At 39.6% G+C, this 16,320-nt stretch overlaps 1 protein-coding gene across 2 annotated transcripts in view; it reads left to right on the forward strand.

The window, feature by feature from the left end:
• The window catches only part of CHRDL1 (chordin like 1), a 92,016-nt gene that overhangs the window by 21,232 nt on the left and 54,464 nt on the right, over nucleotides 1-16,320 (forward strand). For both annotated transcript variants that reach the window (XM_084790411.1, XM_084790412.1), the window contains exons 3-4: nucleotides 980-1,092; nucleotides 3,370-3,463. In XM_084790411.1, coding sequence (XP_084646537.1) covers nucleotides 980-1,092; nucleotides 3,370-3,463 — 207 coding nt within the window. The remainder of the gene's footprint in view (nucleotides 1-979; nucleotides 1,093-3,369; nucleotides 3,464-16,320) is intronic.

A 16,320-nucleotide genomic window follows, 5' to 3' on the forward strand; every position in this document is an offset into this window, starting at 1 on the left:
TTTTAGGGACTGGAGAGCTGACTCAGTGGTTAAGAACACTTGTTGCTTCTGTAAAGAACCCAGATTCAGCTCACAGCCCCAACATGGCTGAACACAAAACATCTGTGCCTCTAATTCCAAGGGATTCAATGTCCTTTTCTGGCTTCCATGGGCACTGACATTCATATAGTGAACAAACAGATATGTATGTACGCAAAACACTGATACACGTAAAATAAAAACAAGTATGTTTTTATTTTTATTTATGTAAAAATTTTAAAAATACATTTATGTTATGTGTGTGGGTATTTTGCCTGCCTGCGTGTCTGTGCACCATATCTGTGCCTGTTGTCTGCAGAGGCCAGAAAAAGATACCAGCTTGCCTGGAATTGGAATTATGAATGGTTCTGTGACTGAAATCCAGGTTCCCTGGAAGAATAGGAAGTGTTCATAACCACTAAGGTATAGTTCTAGCTCTATAAAAATTATTTCAACAAAGAGAAGTGTATGATTTGAGCTAACTGAAAGTTGCTCAGGCACAAGAAAATCAGTATGCTGAATGGAAGCAAATTGCTCATTATTTTACCTTTGCAAAGGAAGTATGATCTTTTCAGAAATAAAAAGGCCAGTGGTTTATTTTCAGATATTGCTATTATAACACAGCAATATATGAAATGAGATTTAGAACTCCACTGTCAGATCAAACCCAAATCAACCTGGGTTTGAATGTCATCCCAGCTGCTTACTAGTTGTATGTCTCTTGATTTCCTTTATTCATAAAATAAGATTAATAGTAATATTTAATTTATGAGTTATTGTAAAGATCCAGTAAGCAAAGTACAGAAAACACTGAGCCAGAAGTAGATGCTCTGTAAATGCAATGACCCTTCCTTTGATGTACATAGTAAAATAGATGGAACTCACGGTTGTCTTTGGCTTTTGTGACTTTGGCCTATATTTACTAACAGTTGTGTTCTCCTCCCCTCCCCCCTTTTGACAGATTCTGAGACATATTGTGTGTTTCAAGACAAGAAGTACAGAGTGGGTGAGAAATGGCATCCTTACCTGGAACCATATGGACTGGTTTACTGTGTGAACTGCATCTGTTCAGAGGTACAGTGCTTTATGGCATGAGATTTCCCTCTTATTCTTTAGCACACAGGGAGGTGCTCATTTAGCCAGGAAGCTTAGGTGATTAAAAGCATAAAAGATATTAGCAAGCACCCAGATGTCATGGTGTGTAAGGTCCAGGCAGGAGAATGAATAGTAGTGCATGAATATTCCTAGCTACATAGCAAATATGACATCCATATTGGGATGGGGGATGATGGAGGCCAGACTGTAAATAATATCTCTCCTGATATATTTTCGGGTAAAGCTTGTTTGTTTCTCTAAAAGTGTCTGAATATTTACTATAAATAAATTTCTGTAGCCCTTTAGGCTAATTAGATATGATATAATAGGAGAACGTATAAGAATCAGACAGTAGGAAAATTAATCTGCCTTCTAGATAACAGTAGAAGCAACCCCAGTATGTCCAAACCACTGCATTAAGCCAATTGGGAAGGAAAGAACTGAGAATTCTGAATGCAAAAATGAACTAGTCTTTTAAGATCCAGGGTAAGAAAGCCTGCACGTAATTCCTGTTATGTACCTAGCTAGAGCAGGCCTGGCCATTCATGCCTGTTCATTTTACCATTTGAACAGAACTTCCAGCTTTCCAAATGTTTACCCTATATCAAGCAGCCTTTAGGTGTTATAATAGCAGGAGGTATTGAGGGTTTGGCAAGCTTAGCTTTGAGGTGGACTCATTTTCAGACTCTAAAGTAGGCCACCTATGGTATATGGTGTGTTGAGGTAATTTATCTATAACCTCTCTGAGATTCCTTCAGCTTCCTCATTCAAACAGGATAACAATACCTGGCATAGTGGTCCATGTCTGTGGATTGCAGAAGGCTGAGTCAGGAGGATCATGAGTTTGAGTCTATCTGTCTCAAAAAAAAAAAAAAGACATAATGATAGTACCTATTTCATATGCCATAGTAGGGATTAAGCTCACTACAGCGTCTAAAACAGTGTATGGATAGGAAATGTTAACTTCTACTGTCATCATTATCATTACAGTTATAAGTGCTCTTATTAATCTCTAGAGTCTGGAACTGAATTCAATATCCAACATTAAAGACTGAATTTTCTTCTCAAGCCAGAACTATGCTTTCTGATGTGCTCCTGTGAGCTCAGCTCCAGATGGTACTACCTGGGGTGTGTGGTGCATTAAGAGTTTCTCTGCTGCTTCCAAGTGCAGTGTTACAAAACTTTATTCTGGAAAGCACATGAGAGGAAGGAAGAATTGTAGTAAGGTGCCTCCAGTCTGGATAAAAGAAGCCTGCCTCTTTAAATGGCTAGGGTTTGTATTAAATAGAGCATCTTGGGGCTGATTAACTGCCTGGTATGGCATTATTTTGTCAGATTCTTGACTCAGTACATTGGAGATGGACAGCTAGCCCTTGGGGGCCGAGGCTTTGAAGTCCACAAGGCAATGAAAATGTTAACAGCTCTCCTGATGCCAACAGCTCTCACACTAGGCATAGTCTTTCTCTGTGCACTCCGCCACCCTTTACCCTGGAATGGCCTAACAGATGCAAGTCACCCTTCCTTCAGATGAATTCTGGATGAGGAATGTAAATGTGAACTGCATTGCCAAAGCTTGCTTTGTTCTAGCAATGACTGAGAGCTGTCAGAGTTGTGGGATCATGGATCGCTAACTCATACAAGGACCAAGCTGCCTCATCCAGACATCCTCGCTGATCAGCTCCATTTCTAGTTCTAGTTTGTTCTTGTTCTCGGAAACAAATGTTGGCTGAAAGGGGAAATGAGGAGAGGAGTCACGCAGCCAAACGAATCAAGGCAGAGCTCTGTAGAGTGCAAGGACTCACATGCCAGGGATGTCTCTGTGCTCAGGGCTGGGAAGCAGCTCTCAAGGGACCTATTACTCACCACCCCCTTCTCTTCTATGGCATCAAGCAGGTGGTTATGAAATCAGAAGACGATCTTGGAAAAGCCATGCAGCTAGAACTAGGAAGGATAGAACTCTCACAGAGCCAGGCCAGAGGAAGCCTCCCATATTTAATATTAAATTGAAAACTGGGACTATGTTGAACCCAGCCTCAGAAAAGGTATGCCTTATAGGCTTCCAATCAACCCAGCAGAGGTGCTAGAAGTGGGAAAAAGAATTGGTTTAAAAGAAGGCTGATTGCATTCAGATTCTTGGGAATGCATTATTCACTGTCTGGGTGAGTCCCTGCATGACTGTTTCCCAAACTGGCATAGTCCCAGTGACCTTTGAAAGACATATTTTCTCTCTCACTCTCATTGCCTTCTCTCTTTCAGAATGGAAATGTGCTTTGCAGCCGAGTCAGATGTCCAAGCCTTCATTGCCTTTCACCCGTGCATATTCCTCATCTGTGCTGCCCCCGTTGCCCAGGTAATCCAGTTTGCCTCCGTTTCTCCAACTTGTGCTTTTCTGTTTTTCCTCTTCACCTAATCCAATTCATCTTCCTAAACTCCCCCAGAAGGGAAACTTCTAGTCAGAAATAACAATAGAACACTTTTAGACAACTTAAGCTGGCCCCCTAAACATACTTTATAGCCCAAATGGGACACAGTCTAGGTCCTAATACGTTACTGGGTACCCAGAAAGAGATCTTCATTGGGCTTTTAATCATTTGAAAGGGAATGAAAAGGGAGAAAAGAATTATAGCTATAAACAGCCTTTTTTTCTGCCATGGGCAGTAGGTAACAGGGGAGTTGTATCATTGCGGCACGTGTGCCATACAATTAGTGCTGGAATTGCATCCAAGCATAGCCTCAAAATGATGAGGAACTGGTCATAAATCAAAGGAACTGAACCAGTAAGGTTTATGGCAGTATAAAGTGGCCCGCCTGCCGAACAGTCACCTCCTCCACACAGCACAGTTATGAGGTACACACTGTTAAGGGCAAGTCTGGGGAGAGCCAGCTAGAGACTTGTTCCCAAGGTTATTACAATGGAAGCCTACTTTCACAGTTTGTGCTTAGTGTATTTTCCTGAGGTAGAAGCCCCCACAGTCACACTTCATTCTGATATGATGGCAGCCTCCTTCCTGAACCAAAAACTTGGAACTATGGACAGATTCAGGGAATGCCTGCCAACCCAATGGCATTCCAAGGGAAAGCTATCAGACAGCCTTGCCACCCTCTAGGCTTATTCATCATCTGTAGGAGAGAATTTTTGTGATGAAGATTTCCAAGTTAACTTTTGGGAGTCAGAGACTTTTTTTTTTTTACAGAGAACTTAATCACATGTTTTGAATTTACTGTGTACAGAAGTAAATTCCTTTATAAACAATCCATTACATTATTGATATTCCTTTATAAAGTATACTTTCATGTCCTAGTAAATACACTACTTGTCCCAGGAGACAAAAGTTCATAAACAGATCTATCTTTCTTTGAATGTTGTTGATGATAGTATATGCTTCAAGACATGAGAAACTGACCAATTTGAAAGTTACTTTTTAAAGAAATTCCTACATGCACTTGCTGTTTTTGAATGTGTTTGTTTGCTTCCGCTTAAATTGGATTACTAGGGCAACCTGGCATGGTGGCATACGCCTTAAATCCAAGCACTTGGGAGGCAGAGGCAGGCGGATTGCTGTGAGTTCAAGGCCAGCCTGGTCTTCAAAGTGAGTCTAGGACAGCCAAGGCTACACAGAGAAACCCGGTCTCGAAAAACCAAAAATAAAATAAAATGGATTACTAGGGTATTACATTGAAGGGGCTCTGGCAAATGAGAGTACAGTTTTTCTGATTAAATAACTACTCTAAAGATCTTTTATTTAGTCTGTCAGATAGTCTACTAAATCACTTTAATATCGCTCCAACAAGACTCACAAAGTAGCCTAATGTGATAGGAACTTATCTAAACCACAGCTTCTTAAATCATGGGGCACTGACAGAAAACAATTATTAACCAAAAAAAAAATGGAAAATAGAGGCTAGCAGCTATTCTAAGTGAAGAGGGAACTGTTAAGATAATTGAGATCATAAATCCCAGAGGAAAAAAGGTGAAATAAAATGACATCATGAGCTAATTTTATAGTGCACAGAAACAAGCTTTGCTTTTCCTTTCCTTGCTATTGTAGTTTGCTTCTGAGAAAGGGAATATTTCTTCTTCATTATACAGGGCTTTCTGTGAGTAGTTATGCCAAACTTCTCTAATCCTTACATTTAAAATGTTTGTCTAGGCTGTGGTAGTGCATGCCTTTAATCCCAGCACTCGGGAGGCAGAGGCAGGAGGATCGCTGTGAGTTTGAGGCCAGCCTGGTCTACAAAGTGAGTCTAGGATAGCCAAGGCTACACAGAGAAACCCTGTCTCGAAAAACCAAAAAATAAAAAAATAAAAAAAAATAAAATGTCTGAGGTTGTAGCTATACTTGAATGATAATTTGGCGGGTTATGAAATTTTAGGTATATGCTCATTTTCCCTCAGTACTTTTGAAGTTATTTCTAAATAAATGGCTTCCTGGCTTCTTTTGTTTATGGATAAAAAGTGGACTATTTGATTATAGTTCTGTTGTACGCCATTTCATTTCCTTTATCTTGAAAATTTTTCTCTTTTACTTTGGTGAATACACTAAGAGGTGTTGATGTATACTTTTTATGTTCCTTTTACCTGGTTGATTCTTTGTTGTGGTTGTTGTTGTTTAAGATAGTGTTTCTCTACATAGCCCTGGCTGTCCTGCAACTCACAGTGTAGATGAGGTTGGCCTGAAACTCACAGAGGACTGACTTTAAAGTGCTGCCTTCAAAGTGCTGGGATTAAAGGTGCATGCACTGTGCTGAGCAGTATGATTATTATTCAGCCTAAGGACTTAGAAATCTGTCAGTTATCATTTTTATAAAATTAATCACTTCCCCTGTATCTTCCTTCCCATTGTTGAAAATCTTTCCCTCTGCCCCTCCATCCCTCTCTGTCTCTCTTCTCTCTGTCTCTGTCTCTGTCTCTGTCTCTGTCTCTCTCTCTCTCTCTCTCTCTCTCTCTCTCTCTCTCTCTCTCTCTCTCTCTCTCTCTCTCTCTCTCTCCTTCCCTCCCTCCTCTGTCTTCATTCATTTTTTGATACAAGGTTTCATGTATTCCTACAATGGTCTTAAACTCCTAGTACTCTTGACTCTGTCTGCCTGGTGCTATAAACGTGTCTTTGATGTAAACTTTCGCACCTCATTTAATTTTTCCCCTGTGTCTCCTAATGTTTCCTTTGCTTTTTTAATTTTACATATTTCCCACAGTGATACTTCATCAGTTCTATTCTCTAGTTTATAAATTCCTTCATATGTACTATTTGGACAACCTGTTAGATTTTGTTTATTTATCTTATTTTCAATAACTATATTTCCCCCAGTTCTCAAATTATATTTCTAAAATATTGCCATGTTATTTTGTGATCTTGCTATAATTTCTTGGGTTGATTCTCTTTTTGTTTTGTTGTTTTAGTATTTGAACTTTTCTTATACTACAATCTAGTCTGAAATATGTTTTCAGATGTAAATTCTGACCTTTTGGCAGTTCCTTGAAAGTTCTTCTTAATTCTGACTTTTTCTTGTTTTTCTAGATATTGCTTAAAAGCTTATTCTCCATGTTATATTATCTTGGATGATCCCTTTATTCCTTTTTGAATGGCTATTTCAGGTCTTTTTACACATTTAGTTCTAACTTAGGAGTTTGGTTATCTCAGACTTGGTACCTCCTGCCTTGATAAAAACTTTGGTTCTAATGTGGAGTATTATTCTTTGATAATGTTCTTTTTTGTTTTTTGTTTTTGTTTTTTAGTTTGTGAGCTTCCAGATCATGTTTATTTTGTAAGATTCTTTTTTATATTAATTTATTCATATTACATCTCAATTGTTATCCCATCCCTTGTACCCTCCCATTCCTCCCTCCTTCCCATTTCCCCCCTACTCCCCTTCCCTATGACTGTGACTGAGGGGGACCTCCTCCCCCTGTATATGATCCTAGGGTATCAAGTCTCTTCTTGGTAGTCTGCTATCCTTCCTCTGAGTGCCACTGGGCCTCCCCATCAAGGGGACATGGTCAAATATGAGGCACCAGAGTTCTTGTGAAAGTCAGTCCCCACTCTCCACTCAACTGTGGAGAATGTCCTGTCCATGGGCTAGATCTGGGTAGGGGTTCGAAGTTTATGGCACATATTGTCCTTGGCTGATGCCATAGTTTGAGCAGGAGCCCTGGGCCCAGATCTGCCCATCATAATGGTCTTCTTGTAGGTTTCTAGGGACATCTAGATCCTTCTATTTCCCCATTCTCCCATGCTTCTCTCACCTAGAGTCCCAATAAGAAGTCTTCCCCTCTGTCTAATTTTCCTGGAAAGTGAAGACTTTCATGGAGACATGCCTTTTGGGCTAGTGTTCAGATATAAGCAAGTATATACCATTTGACTCTTTCTGCTTCTGGGTTAACTCACTCATTATGACAATTTCTAGTTCAATCCATTTGTCCAAAAATTTTGGAAATTCCTTGTTTTTAATAGCTGAGTAATATTCCATAGTGTAGATGTACCACAGTTTCTTTATCCATTTTTCTACTGAGGGACACATAGGTTGTTTCCAAGTTCTGGCTATTATGAATAAGGTTGCTATGAACATGGTTGAGCAAATGTTCATATCAGGTCACCATGGTCTTAGGCTGCACTTCAACAACAACAGAAATAACAAAAAGCCTACACATACATGGAAACTAAACAACTCTCTACTTAATGACACCTGGGTCAGGGAAGAGATAACGTTCTTGAAATAGTACCTCAACTACAACTTCCAACCTTGGGTAATCAGTATATTTTGGGGGAAACAACACAGTGTGGGCAGGATTATGTTAGAGCCTTTTGAAATGTGAAGCATGTGACCTTGATCTTCAGCCATGTTACTCATGTTTCTATTGTTATGACAATAAATGTGAGAAAACTCAAATTAGCTGAAAAGAAAAAAGGATTTATTTTGGCTCACCTCTTCAGAGGTTTCAGTCCAGGCTCATTTGGCTGTGTTGCTTTTGGGCTTATGAAGACTAATATGTTGGGAAGCAGTTAGCAAAAGAAATTGCTTATGCAATGTCAGTCAGGAAGTCAGGCAGTGGGAGAGGAGAGAAGAGAAGCGGGTGCAGAGAGAGAGAGAGAGTTATCCTGGTCTCAATATTTCCTTCAAGGAAATGCCCTACATCCTAAAGGTTCTGACACATATTAATAGTGTAATATGTTGGCTATAATGGTAAAGGTCTTTCAAGGATATTAAAGATTCAAACCACAACACCAGCTTCACTCTGGAGCCATTTGTAGAGTGTAATTCCACCTTAACTGTTCAGCCCCACCTATCTGTGTGTTGTCCCAGCTGCCAGCTGACCACTTGATTTGGCACTTGATCATTACTGTGCTCTTCTTATACCTGATTCAACAAAATATTTCACCTTATTCCTATGGGTTTTTTCCTTACTTTTAAATCTTCATTCAGTTTTTGTTTCTCTGTTTAGCTTCACAGCATCCTTGTTCTTCACTTGGAAAAAGAACCAAATTTTAAAAATTTATTTATTCAGATTACCACTCAATTGTTATCCCATCACTTGTATCCTCCCACTTCTCCCTCCCTCCCACATTCACCCTATTCCCCTCCCCTAGGTCTATGACTTAGGGGAATCTCCTCCCCCACTATATGGTCATAGGCCATCAAGTCTCATCTTGGTAGCCTGCTTATTCTTTCTCTGAGTGACACCATACCTCCCCACCAAGGGGAAGTGGTTAAATATGGGGCGCCAGAGTTCATGTCAGAGTCAGTCCCTGCTCTCCACCCAACTGTGGAGAATGTCCTGTCCATTGCCTAGATCCAAGTAGGGGTTCGACGTTTACTACTTGTAATGTCCTTGGTTAGTGCAAGAGTTTGAACAGACCCGATCCACCTGTTACAAGGTTCTTTTGTAGGTTTCTAAGATCCTCTGGATCCTTCTATTTCCCCAATTCCTATATTTCTCTTACCCTGAGTCTCAGTGTGATGTCCTCACATCTATCCTAATCTCCTGGTAAGTGAAGACTTTCATTGGACATGCCTTTTGGGCTAGTGAGTATATACCATGTGATTCTGCTTCTGGGTTAACTCACTCAGTACGATCATTTCTAGTGCCATCCATTTGTCCACAAATTTCAGAATTTCCTTGTTTTTTATAGCTGATTACTATTCCATAGTATAAGTGTATCATAGTTTCTTTATCCATTCTTCAACTGAGGGACATTTAAGCTGTTTCCAGGTTCTGGCTATTATGAATAGGCTGCTATGAACATGTGTGGTGGAGCATTTTCCAGGTATATTCCTAGGAATGGAGTAGCTCGAAGAAGCCCTATTCCCAATTCTTTGAGAAAGTGCCAGATAGATTTCCAAAGTGGTTAACAAATGGGACCTCACGAGGCTGAGAAGCTTCTGTAAGGCAGGAGACACTGTCAACAGAATAAAGCAAAAGCCTACAGACTGAGAAAAGATCTTCACCAACTCTACATCTGACAAAGGTCTAATATCCAAAATATAGAAAGAACTCAAGAAATTGAACACCACCAAAACAAATAGCCCAATTGAGAAATGGGGCTCAGAACTAAACAGATAATTCTCAACAGAGAAATATCTAATGGCTGAGAAACACTTAAAGAAATGCTCAACGTCTTTCATCATCAGAGAAATGCAAATCAAAACGACTTTGAGATTCCATCTTACACCCATCAGAATGGCTAAGATCAGAAATTTAAGTGACGTCACATGCTGATGAGAATGTGGAGAAAGAGGAACACTGCTTCATTGCTGGTGGGAATGCAAACTTGGACAACCACTTTAGAACCAAATTTTTTATCTGCTTTTTTTTTTGTCATATTGAACCAGAGTGCAGTCTATTAAGATAAAACAAAAGCAAATGGTTTAAACCATAGTGGAAAATAATGAGTTTGATAAAAAGAAGAATTTTGTTTTGCAGTTGTTGATTCCAACTTTATATGGAGTTTGTAGCCTCTTTACTGAGTATTTCTGGAAAAAATAGTACTACTCATGTAAGATAGAGTGTCATAGTCCTTCTATGAGACAAGGCAGGAAATTTGATGACACGTCTATATTATTTCCACTCCAGTAATTATTAGTCATGAAGAAACTCATGCTTTCCAGGCCACAGAAATTCTTGGTCAAAGAAAAGGAAGTACAGCTAGAATTACCATATGACCCAACTATACTATCCCTGGGTTTATATCCTGTAACACATACATACACATTCAATTCATTATGGCTCTATCCACAATATCTAGGAAGTGGAATCAGACTAGACATTCATCCTCAGATGAAAGGATAATGAAAAAGGGGTACATACATATAATGGAATTTTATTCACACATAAAGGAAAACAAAATTATGGAGTATGAAGTACACTCAGTAGAACCAAAAGAGACTATACTGAATGAAGTAACCCAGACTAAGAAAGTTAAATGACATGTTTTCTCTTTTGTATGTGTATCATAGCTTCTGATGTTTGTATATGCATATCAACATGGGTGTGAGTAAATATAGATGAAAGAATACTAGAAATGGTCCTATGAAAGGGGGGTTGGGAAGATGCTTCTAGGGAGAGCAGTGGGGAGGGTAATATAATACATGTGATATAAAACCAGAAAGGCGAACACTCCTGGGGACCAAGGATGCAAGCAGGGAAGGAAAACAAAGAGATAGGAGAGATGAACAAGAAGGAGGTTCTCCAACCAAACCTATGTGTGAATATGACACCAGGAAACCTGTTACTTTGTATGCCAATTTAAAAAAAGAAAATTACACAAAAAACTAAACTTATTGATAGAAATAGAGAGGAGAGAGGAGAGAGGAAAGAGAGAGAGAGAGAGAGAGAGAGAGAGAGAGAGAGAGAGAGAGAGAGAGAGAATATGAACAAGTTCCATCAAGGGAAAACATATAAATTCTATATCTAAGAAAGTGATTTTCTCTAATGGCCAATATGTACATAGATAATGACAAGCTTAGTGGAAGGGTTCTAAGTGTGATGCTTAGGAAAGACAGAGGAGCGATGTTCTCCTACTTGTTTCTTTGTTCCCATGCCTTTACCCTCAAATTTCCCAAGGTGTGCTTGAGGCTGTGTACTGAAACTCCTGCAAAATATATAAAGTTGATTATGCAGACTGCCTTTCCAGATTTGCCAGTGAAAAAATAGATACTGCTTGCCATGAAGAGCAGATGAGGGGTGTTTTCTTCCTTCAGTCATAGACCACAGGCCTCTAGTGAGCTTAAATAATCTGGTGTTAGACTGGGTCTGGGACATTGTTCCAACGAAGTTGAGTCATGGATGTCATTGAACCTACCCTTGTCTCTGAACAGGATTGTATGTGGTCCTTGAGAAGTCTGTAGCAAGGCAGCTCCCTATCTTCTCTGTTGGGGTAAAGAAATAGTAAAGAAAGAAAAGAAACTTCTTTCCCTTTGTATGTAATTTTGTCACCTAAAGAAGAATTTCCTACTGACCAGGATTCGCTTTCTTTCTTTCTTTCTTTCTTTCTTTCTTTCTTTCTTTCTTTCTTTCTTTTTTTGTTTTTTTGTTTTTTTGTTTTTGTTTTTTGTTTTTTGTTTTTGGTCTCTTGAAACAGGGTTTCTCTGTGTAGCCATGATGATTGTCCTGGACTCACTTTGTAGGCCAGGCTAGCCTCGAACTTTCAGTGATTCACCTGTCTCTGCCTCCTGAATGCTGGTATTAAAGGCATGTGCCACCATGCCCGGCAAGAATTCTTAATGTTTATTCCATGAAACTTTGCTATTCAGAATTAATAAATTTGTGGTGCCCTGGAGGAGTTCCAGCATTCCTAGGTTATTAAAGAGCTATTATAAAATGGCCAAAATAGCTGATTTGATCTGGTTACTGGCGACCTAATCCACACTGTTTTCTTTCTGCTAGGTGTGAAGAAGTTTGGCTCTATGACATGATTTTATTAGCTATAGGGACATAGTGGTTTTACCTCCTTCATCCTGATCTTTTTAATTCCTGGTGTGATAAGAAAATATCTTTCCTAATGAAGTACTGTATTCTCACAGAGAAAGCTAGATGCCTTATGTCATTTCTTTTGTCAATAGCTGAATTGTGAATAAGCTTGAAAACCCAAGCATTTCTGCTATAAGGCAATAATTCATTTCTGCCAAGTTGTACATTGAAAAATGACATTTCTTTCAAGAAAAAAATAAGATGGGAGAAAACAACTTATGATTTATGAAATTTATAATCAGAATACTAGCAACACAGTATACTAATAAAGTACTAATGGAGCTTAAAGGGTTTCTTACATTTGCAATAAAGAAATATTTTAAAAGTAGAAGCTTCGCCTTTTAAAATTGTGACAGTGTCTTACATTGGGGATAAGGAAGGTCTGAGGCTGCTGAGTTATATACAAGAGAAAAACTCATATAATCATAAGCACCTCAAAAGGAATGTGTCCCCAAATCCAACACAAGAAGAACATAGGGTGAATGGGAATATGATGGGACATTATAGCTTTTCATCACTTCATGATGTAACTGAGTCAACATACTTGGCATTTGACTTCTGTCCCTTGATAGTGCAAGATCTTATCTCCAAGTGAAGGCAACACACATATATACAGATTTATGTTGTATAAAGTCATACTGTAGCAGAAACCAACTATGTAAGATGAGTTAGATAAAGTCTCTTTGACCTTTGACAGTGTAGAGGAAGTGGCACAAATCATTTGACCACTGTGAGTCAATCTTTTCATGTTTCAACATTAACTAGATGCATTTTTTTTTCATTTTTCTCTCACCTCATACATTTAATCAAATGGCTATGCCTTTGACTTCCAGTGTTAAAAGTAACAAAACATGAGGCCTTGCCTTTGGATCCCTTCCCCCTAACTGGGCTATCTTGTCTAGCCTCAATAGGAGAAGATGTCCCTAGTCCTACTGCAACTTTATATGCCAAGGCAGGCTTATATCCATGGGAGGCCTCCTCCCTTTTCTGAGAAGGAGAAGAGGGATGAATGGGAGGGGCGATGGGGTGAGCAAGAAGGACTGGGAGGGGAAGAGGGAGGGGAAGCTTTGATTGGATGCAGAGTAAATAAATAACTTAATTAAAAAACCCAAAAATCAACAAAACCCCAAGAAGATTCTTTGTTCTTTTTAGCTTACTAAGTTGGTTTTGACAATAATGCAAGGGGATAAGAGAGATATTTTTTTTATTTTTGTTGTGGTAAAATTTACATAACAAAATTTATCACTTAAAAGTATGCAAGTCTGTAATATTACAAACATTTACAGTGTTGGGCAAGTATTACCACTAGTTTTATTTCCTAAAAAATTTAGGAAATCCTAAAAAAAAAAAAAAAGAAAGAAAAAAAGCCTAAACACAGTATTCAGTTCCTTGTAAGTTCTCTCACCTTCTGCTCCTATCAAGAACTAACCTACTCTATGAATCTGTGGATAAGACTTTTGGAGTTCACAATAATGAATTCATTCAGTAGGTGGACTTTGGCTGTGGCTTCTTTCCCTTAGCGTAATGTTCTCAAATCTCTAATCTATGTTATAGCATGTGCCAATGTCTTATTACTTTTGAATGGATGAATAGTATTCCTGGTATGGCCCTATCACTTGTTATAGTCACTATTCTGTTGTTGTGAAGAGACAGCATCACCAAGACAACTCTAAAGGAAAGCATTTAATCAGAGATTTGCTTACAGTTTCAGAGGGTTAGGCCATTATCATCATGGCAGGGAGCATGGTGGCACACATGGTGCTGGAGCAGGAGCTGAGAGCTACATCTTGATCTGCAGGTAGTGGGGTCAGGGAGGAAGAGGGAAAGGGAGAGCAGTAGACAAGAGACACTCAAAGTCCACCCTGAGAAACATCCCTCCTCCAACAGCAACACACCTACTACAACAAGAACACACCTCTTAGCCTTTCTAAACACTTCACCACTGAGGACTAAGCTTACAAATATATGAGCCTATGGGAGCCATTCTCATTCAAACCATCACACACCATGTGTTTATCTTTTCATCAATTGGTGTTTACTTTGGTTGTTTTCACTGTTTGACTGTTGTGAGCAATGCACTATGAATATTCAGCTACAAGACTTTGTGCCGCACGTGTTTTCAGTTCTTTTGGGTAGATAACTAGGAGTAGACTTTCCAGATCGTTTCTAAATCATTCTACAATCGCTTTCAATTTTTCAGACTGCCTCGTTTCTGTGTGTTTTGTTTTGTTTATTTTAACTATGTTATGTGTAGTATGTGCCCATGTATGTATGCAGGTTTGAATGTGTCAGGGAGTGCCTGATCACATAAAGGCCCAAGATTGAGGTTGAATGAGTTCCTTGATCACTCTCACATGTATGTTGTCATGTCTGTTTGTCACCAGACAACCGATTGGTATGCTCTTCCTTGGGAAGGGCCATCTCCCACTCATCTTTACTCAGCCACCTGTAGTTCTTTGTGTAGGGTTAAGGCCTTGTGGGCTTTTCCCCCTGTGCACTTTGGGATCCTCAGTGGTGTCTTCCTTGCTCAGTTTAAGTTTGGGTAATCATGTTGATAAGATTTTAAGGGCGTAGCTTTTGCAGAAGGTTATCATGTAGTGAGTGGGAGGGGTTGACAAAGTAGGAGGAAGACAAGAAAGGATAAAGGGAGTGTAATCAGAATACAGTTGGTACACACTTATTAAATTATAAAAGAATACATTTATTTTTTTTTTACAATTTCGCTTTTTTTTTTTTTTTTTTTTTTTTTTTTGGTTTTTCGAGACAGGGTCTCTCTGTGTTATCCTTGGGTGTCCTGGACTCACTTTGTAGACCAGGCTGGCCTCGAACTCACAGCGATCCACCCGCCTCTGCCTCCCGAGTGCTGGGATTAAAGGCGTGCGCCACCACGCCCGGCTTCAATTTCACATATTTAAAACAAGACAAAATTATTGCTGGATCTTGTAGCTCATGCTTACAATCCCAGCACTTGAGAAGCTGAGACGGGAAGATTATGAGCTCAAGGCCAGCTTGAATCATACAATGAGTCCCTATATCAAAAAGCAGCAAGACAACTTTGCCTATGTGGAATCAAGGGTTTGTTGTTTGCCATCTCCAAATAGCCACAGAAAACAGGACTCGTGTTTTTGTAAGGTACTTCATAGGATTAGTGTTCTGTTATGTATTTTATGAAGTGTTGAATTATGTCACTCAATTACTGGCAGCTATATGTGTTATAGCAGTAATCTGGTGGGGATGCTGAAGATGCGATTCAATTGGTAGACTATTTGTGTAGCCTACTGGAAGTCCAGGTTTTGATCTCCAGTGTCACATAAAGCTCAGCATGATGCCATATGCTTGTAATCTCAGTACTTAGGAAGTAGAGACAGGATGAACAGCAGCTCAGGGTCATCCTCAGCTACAAAGAAGATTAGAATCAAGGCTGGTATATGAGACACTGTTTGAAAGATATAGTTGCTCTTTTTTTTTTTTTCTTTCTGCGGGATAAGACTTCATCTCTCTTCCCTGTTTTTGTGCCCTGGATTCCACTGTGTTGGCCCTCAAACTCATGGCAGTTCTTTATGAACAGGGGCCACATGCATGAGCTCCCAAAGCCCAATTTTATGTAGAGCATTTTGATATGAAGGAGTTCCTTAGCATAGCACGCTATTTTTTCCCCACAAGTCAGTAAATAAGTACTCTTTATACTTTAACATGCTTAAGGACAACCTTGGGGAGACTATAAAATGTTGATTGCCAGGCCCTACACTAAAGATCCGATCCAGTTGGGCTATCCTATTTATATATTCAATCCAGACACTCTTATTAATTTCATCTCTGGGATTTGGAAAAGGCAGTAAAGTAATAGCATCAGGAGAACCCAGAGAGTGGCAGTCCTCAGTAAGACTGAACTGGAGAGAGGACCTTGCAGATCGTCAAGGGGTGTGGCATGCATACAGTGTGCCATCTGGCCTGCCTTCACCGGCTTCCCCAGCCCTCCCACCCAAAGCCTTTCTCTTCTGCCACCATGCACATTCAGAGGCTCTGGGTGCCATGTCCAAAAAGCAGGACCCTCCGTGGAGAGCTCCCCCTTCTACCCCACCCCACCCCCTTGTTCATGACTTCTTGTTGGCCAGAAATGAATGGCATTTCTCGGAATTAGCCCAGGAATTTCTGCTGATAAACAAATGAAACTCTCAAAGGGAAAAGCAATCAACATAGTTTGAAGTAAAATCAGTGTTTTCAACTTAGTCTGTTTTCAACTT

This window comes from Acomys minous, assembly GCF_964271855.1.
Source record: "Acomys minous genome assembly, chromosome: 7".
NCBI classification, from domain to species: Eukaryota; Metazoa; Chordata; class Mammalia; order Rodentia; family Muridae; genus Acomys; species Acomys minous.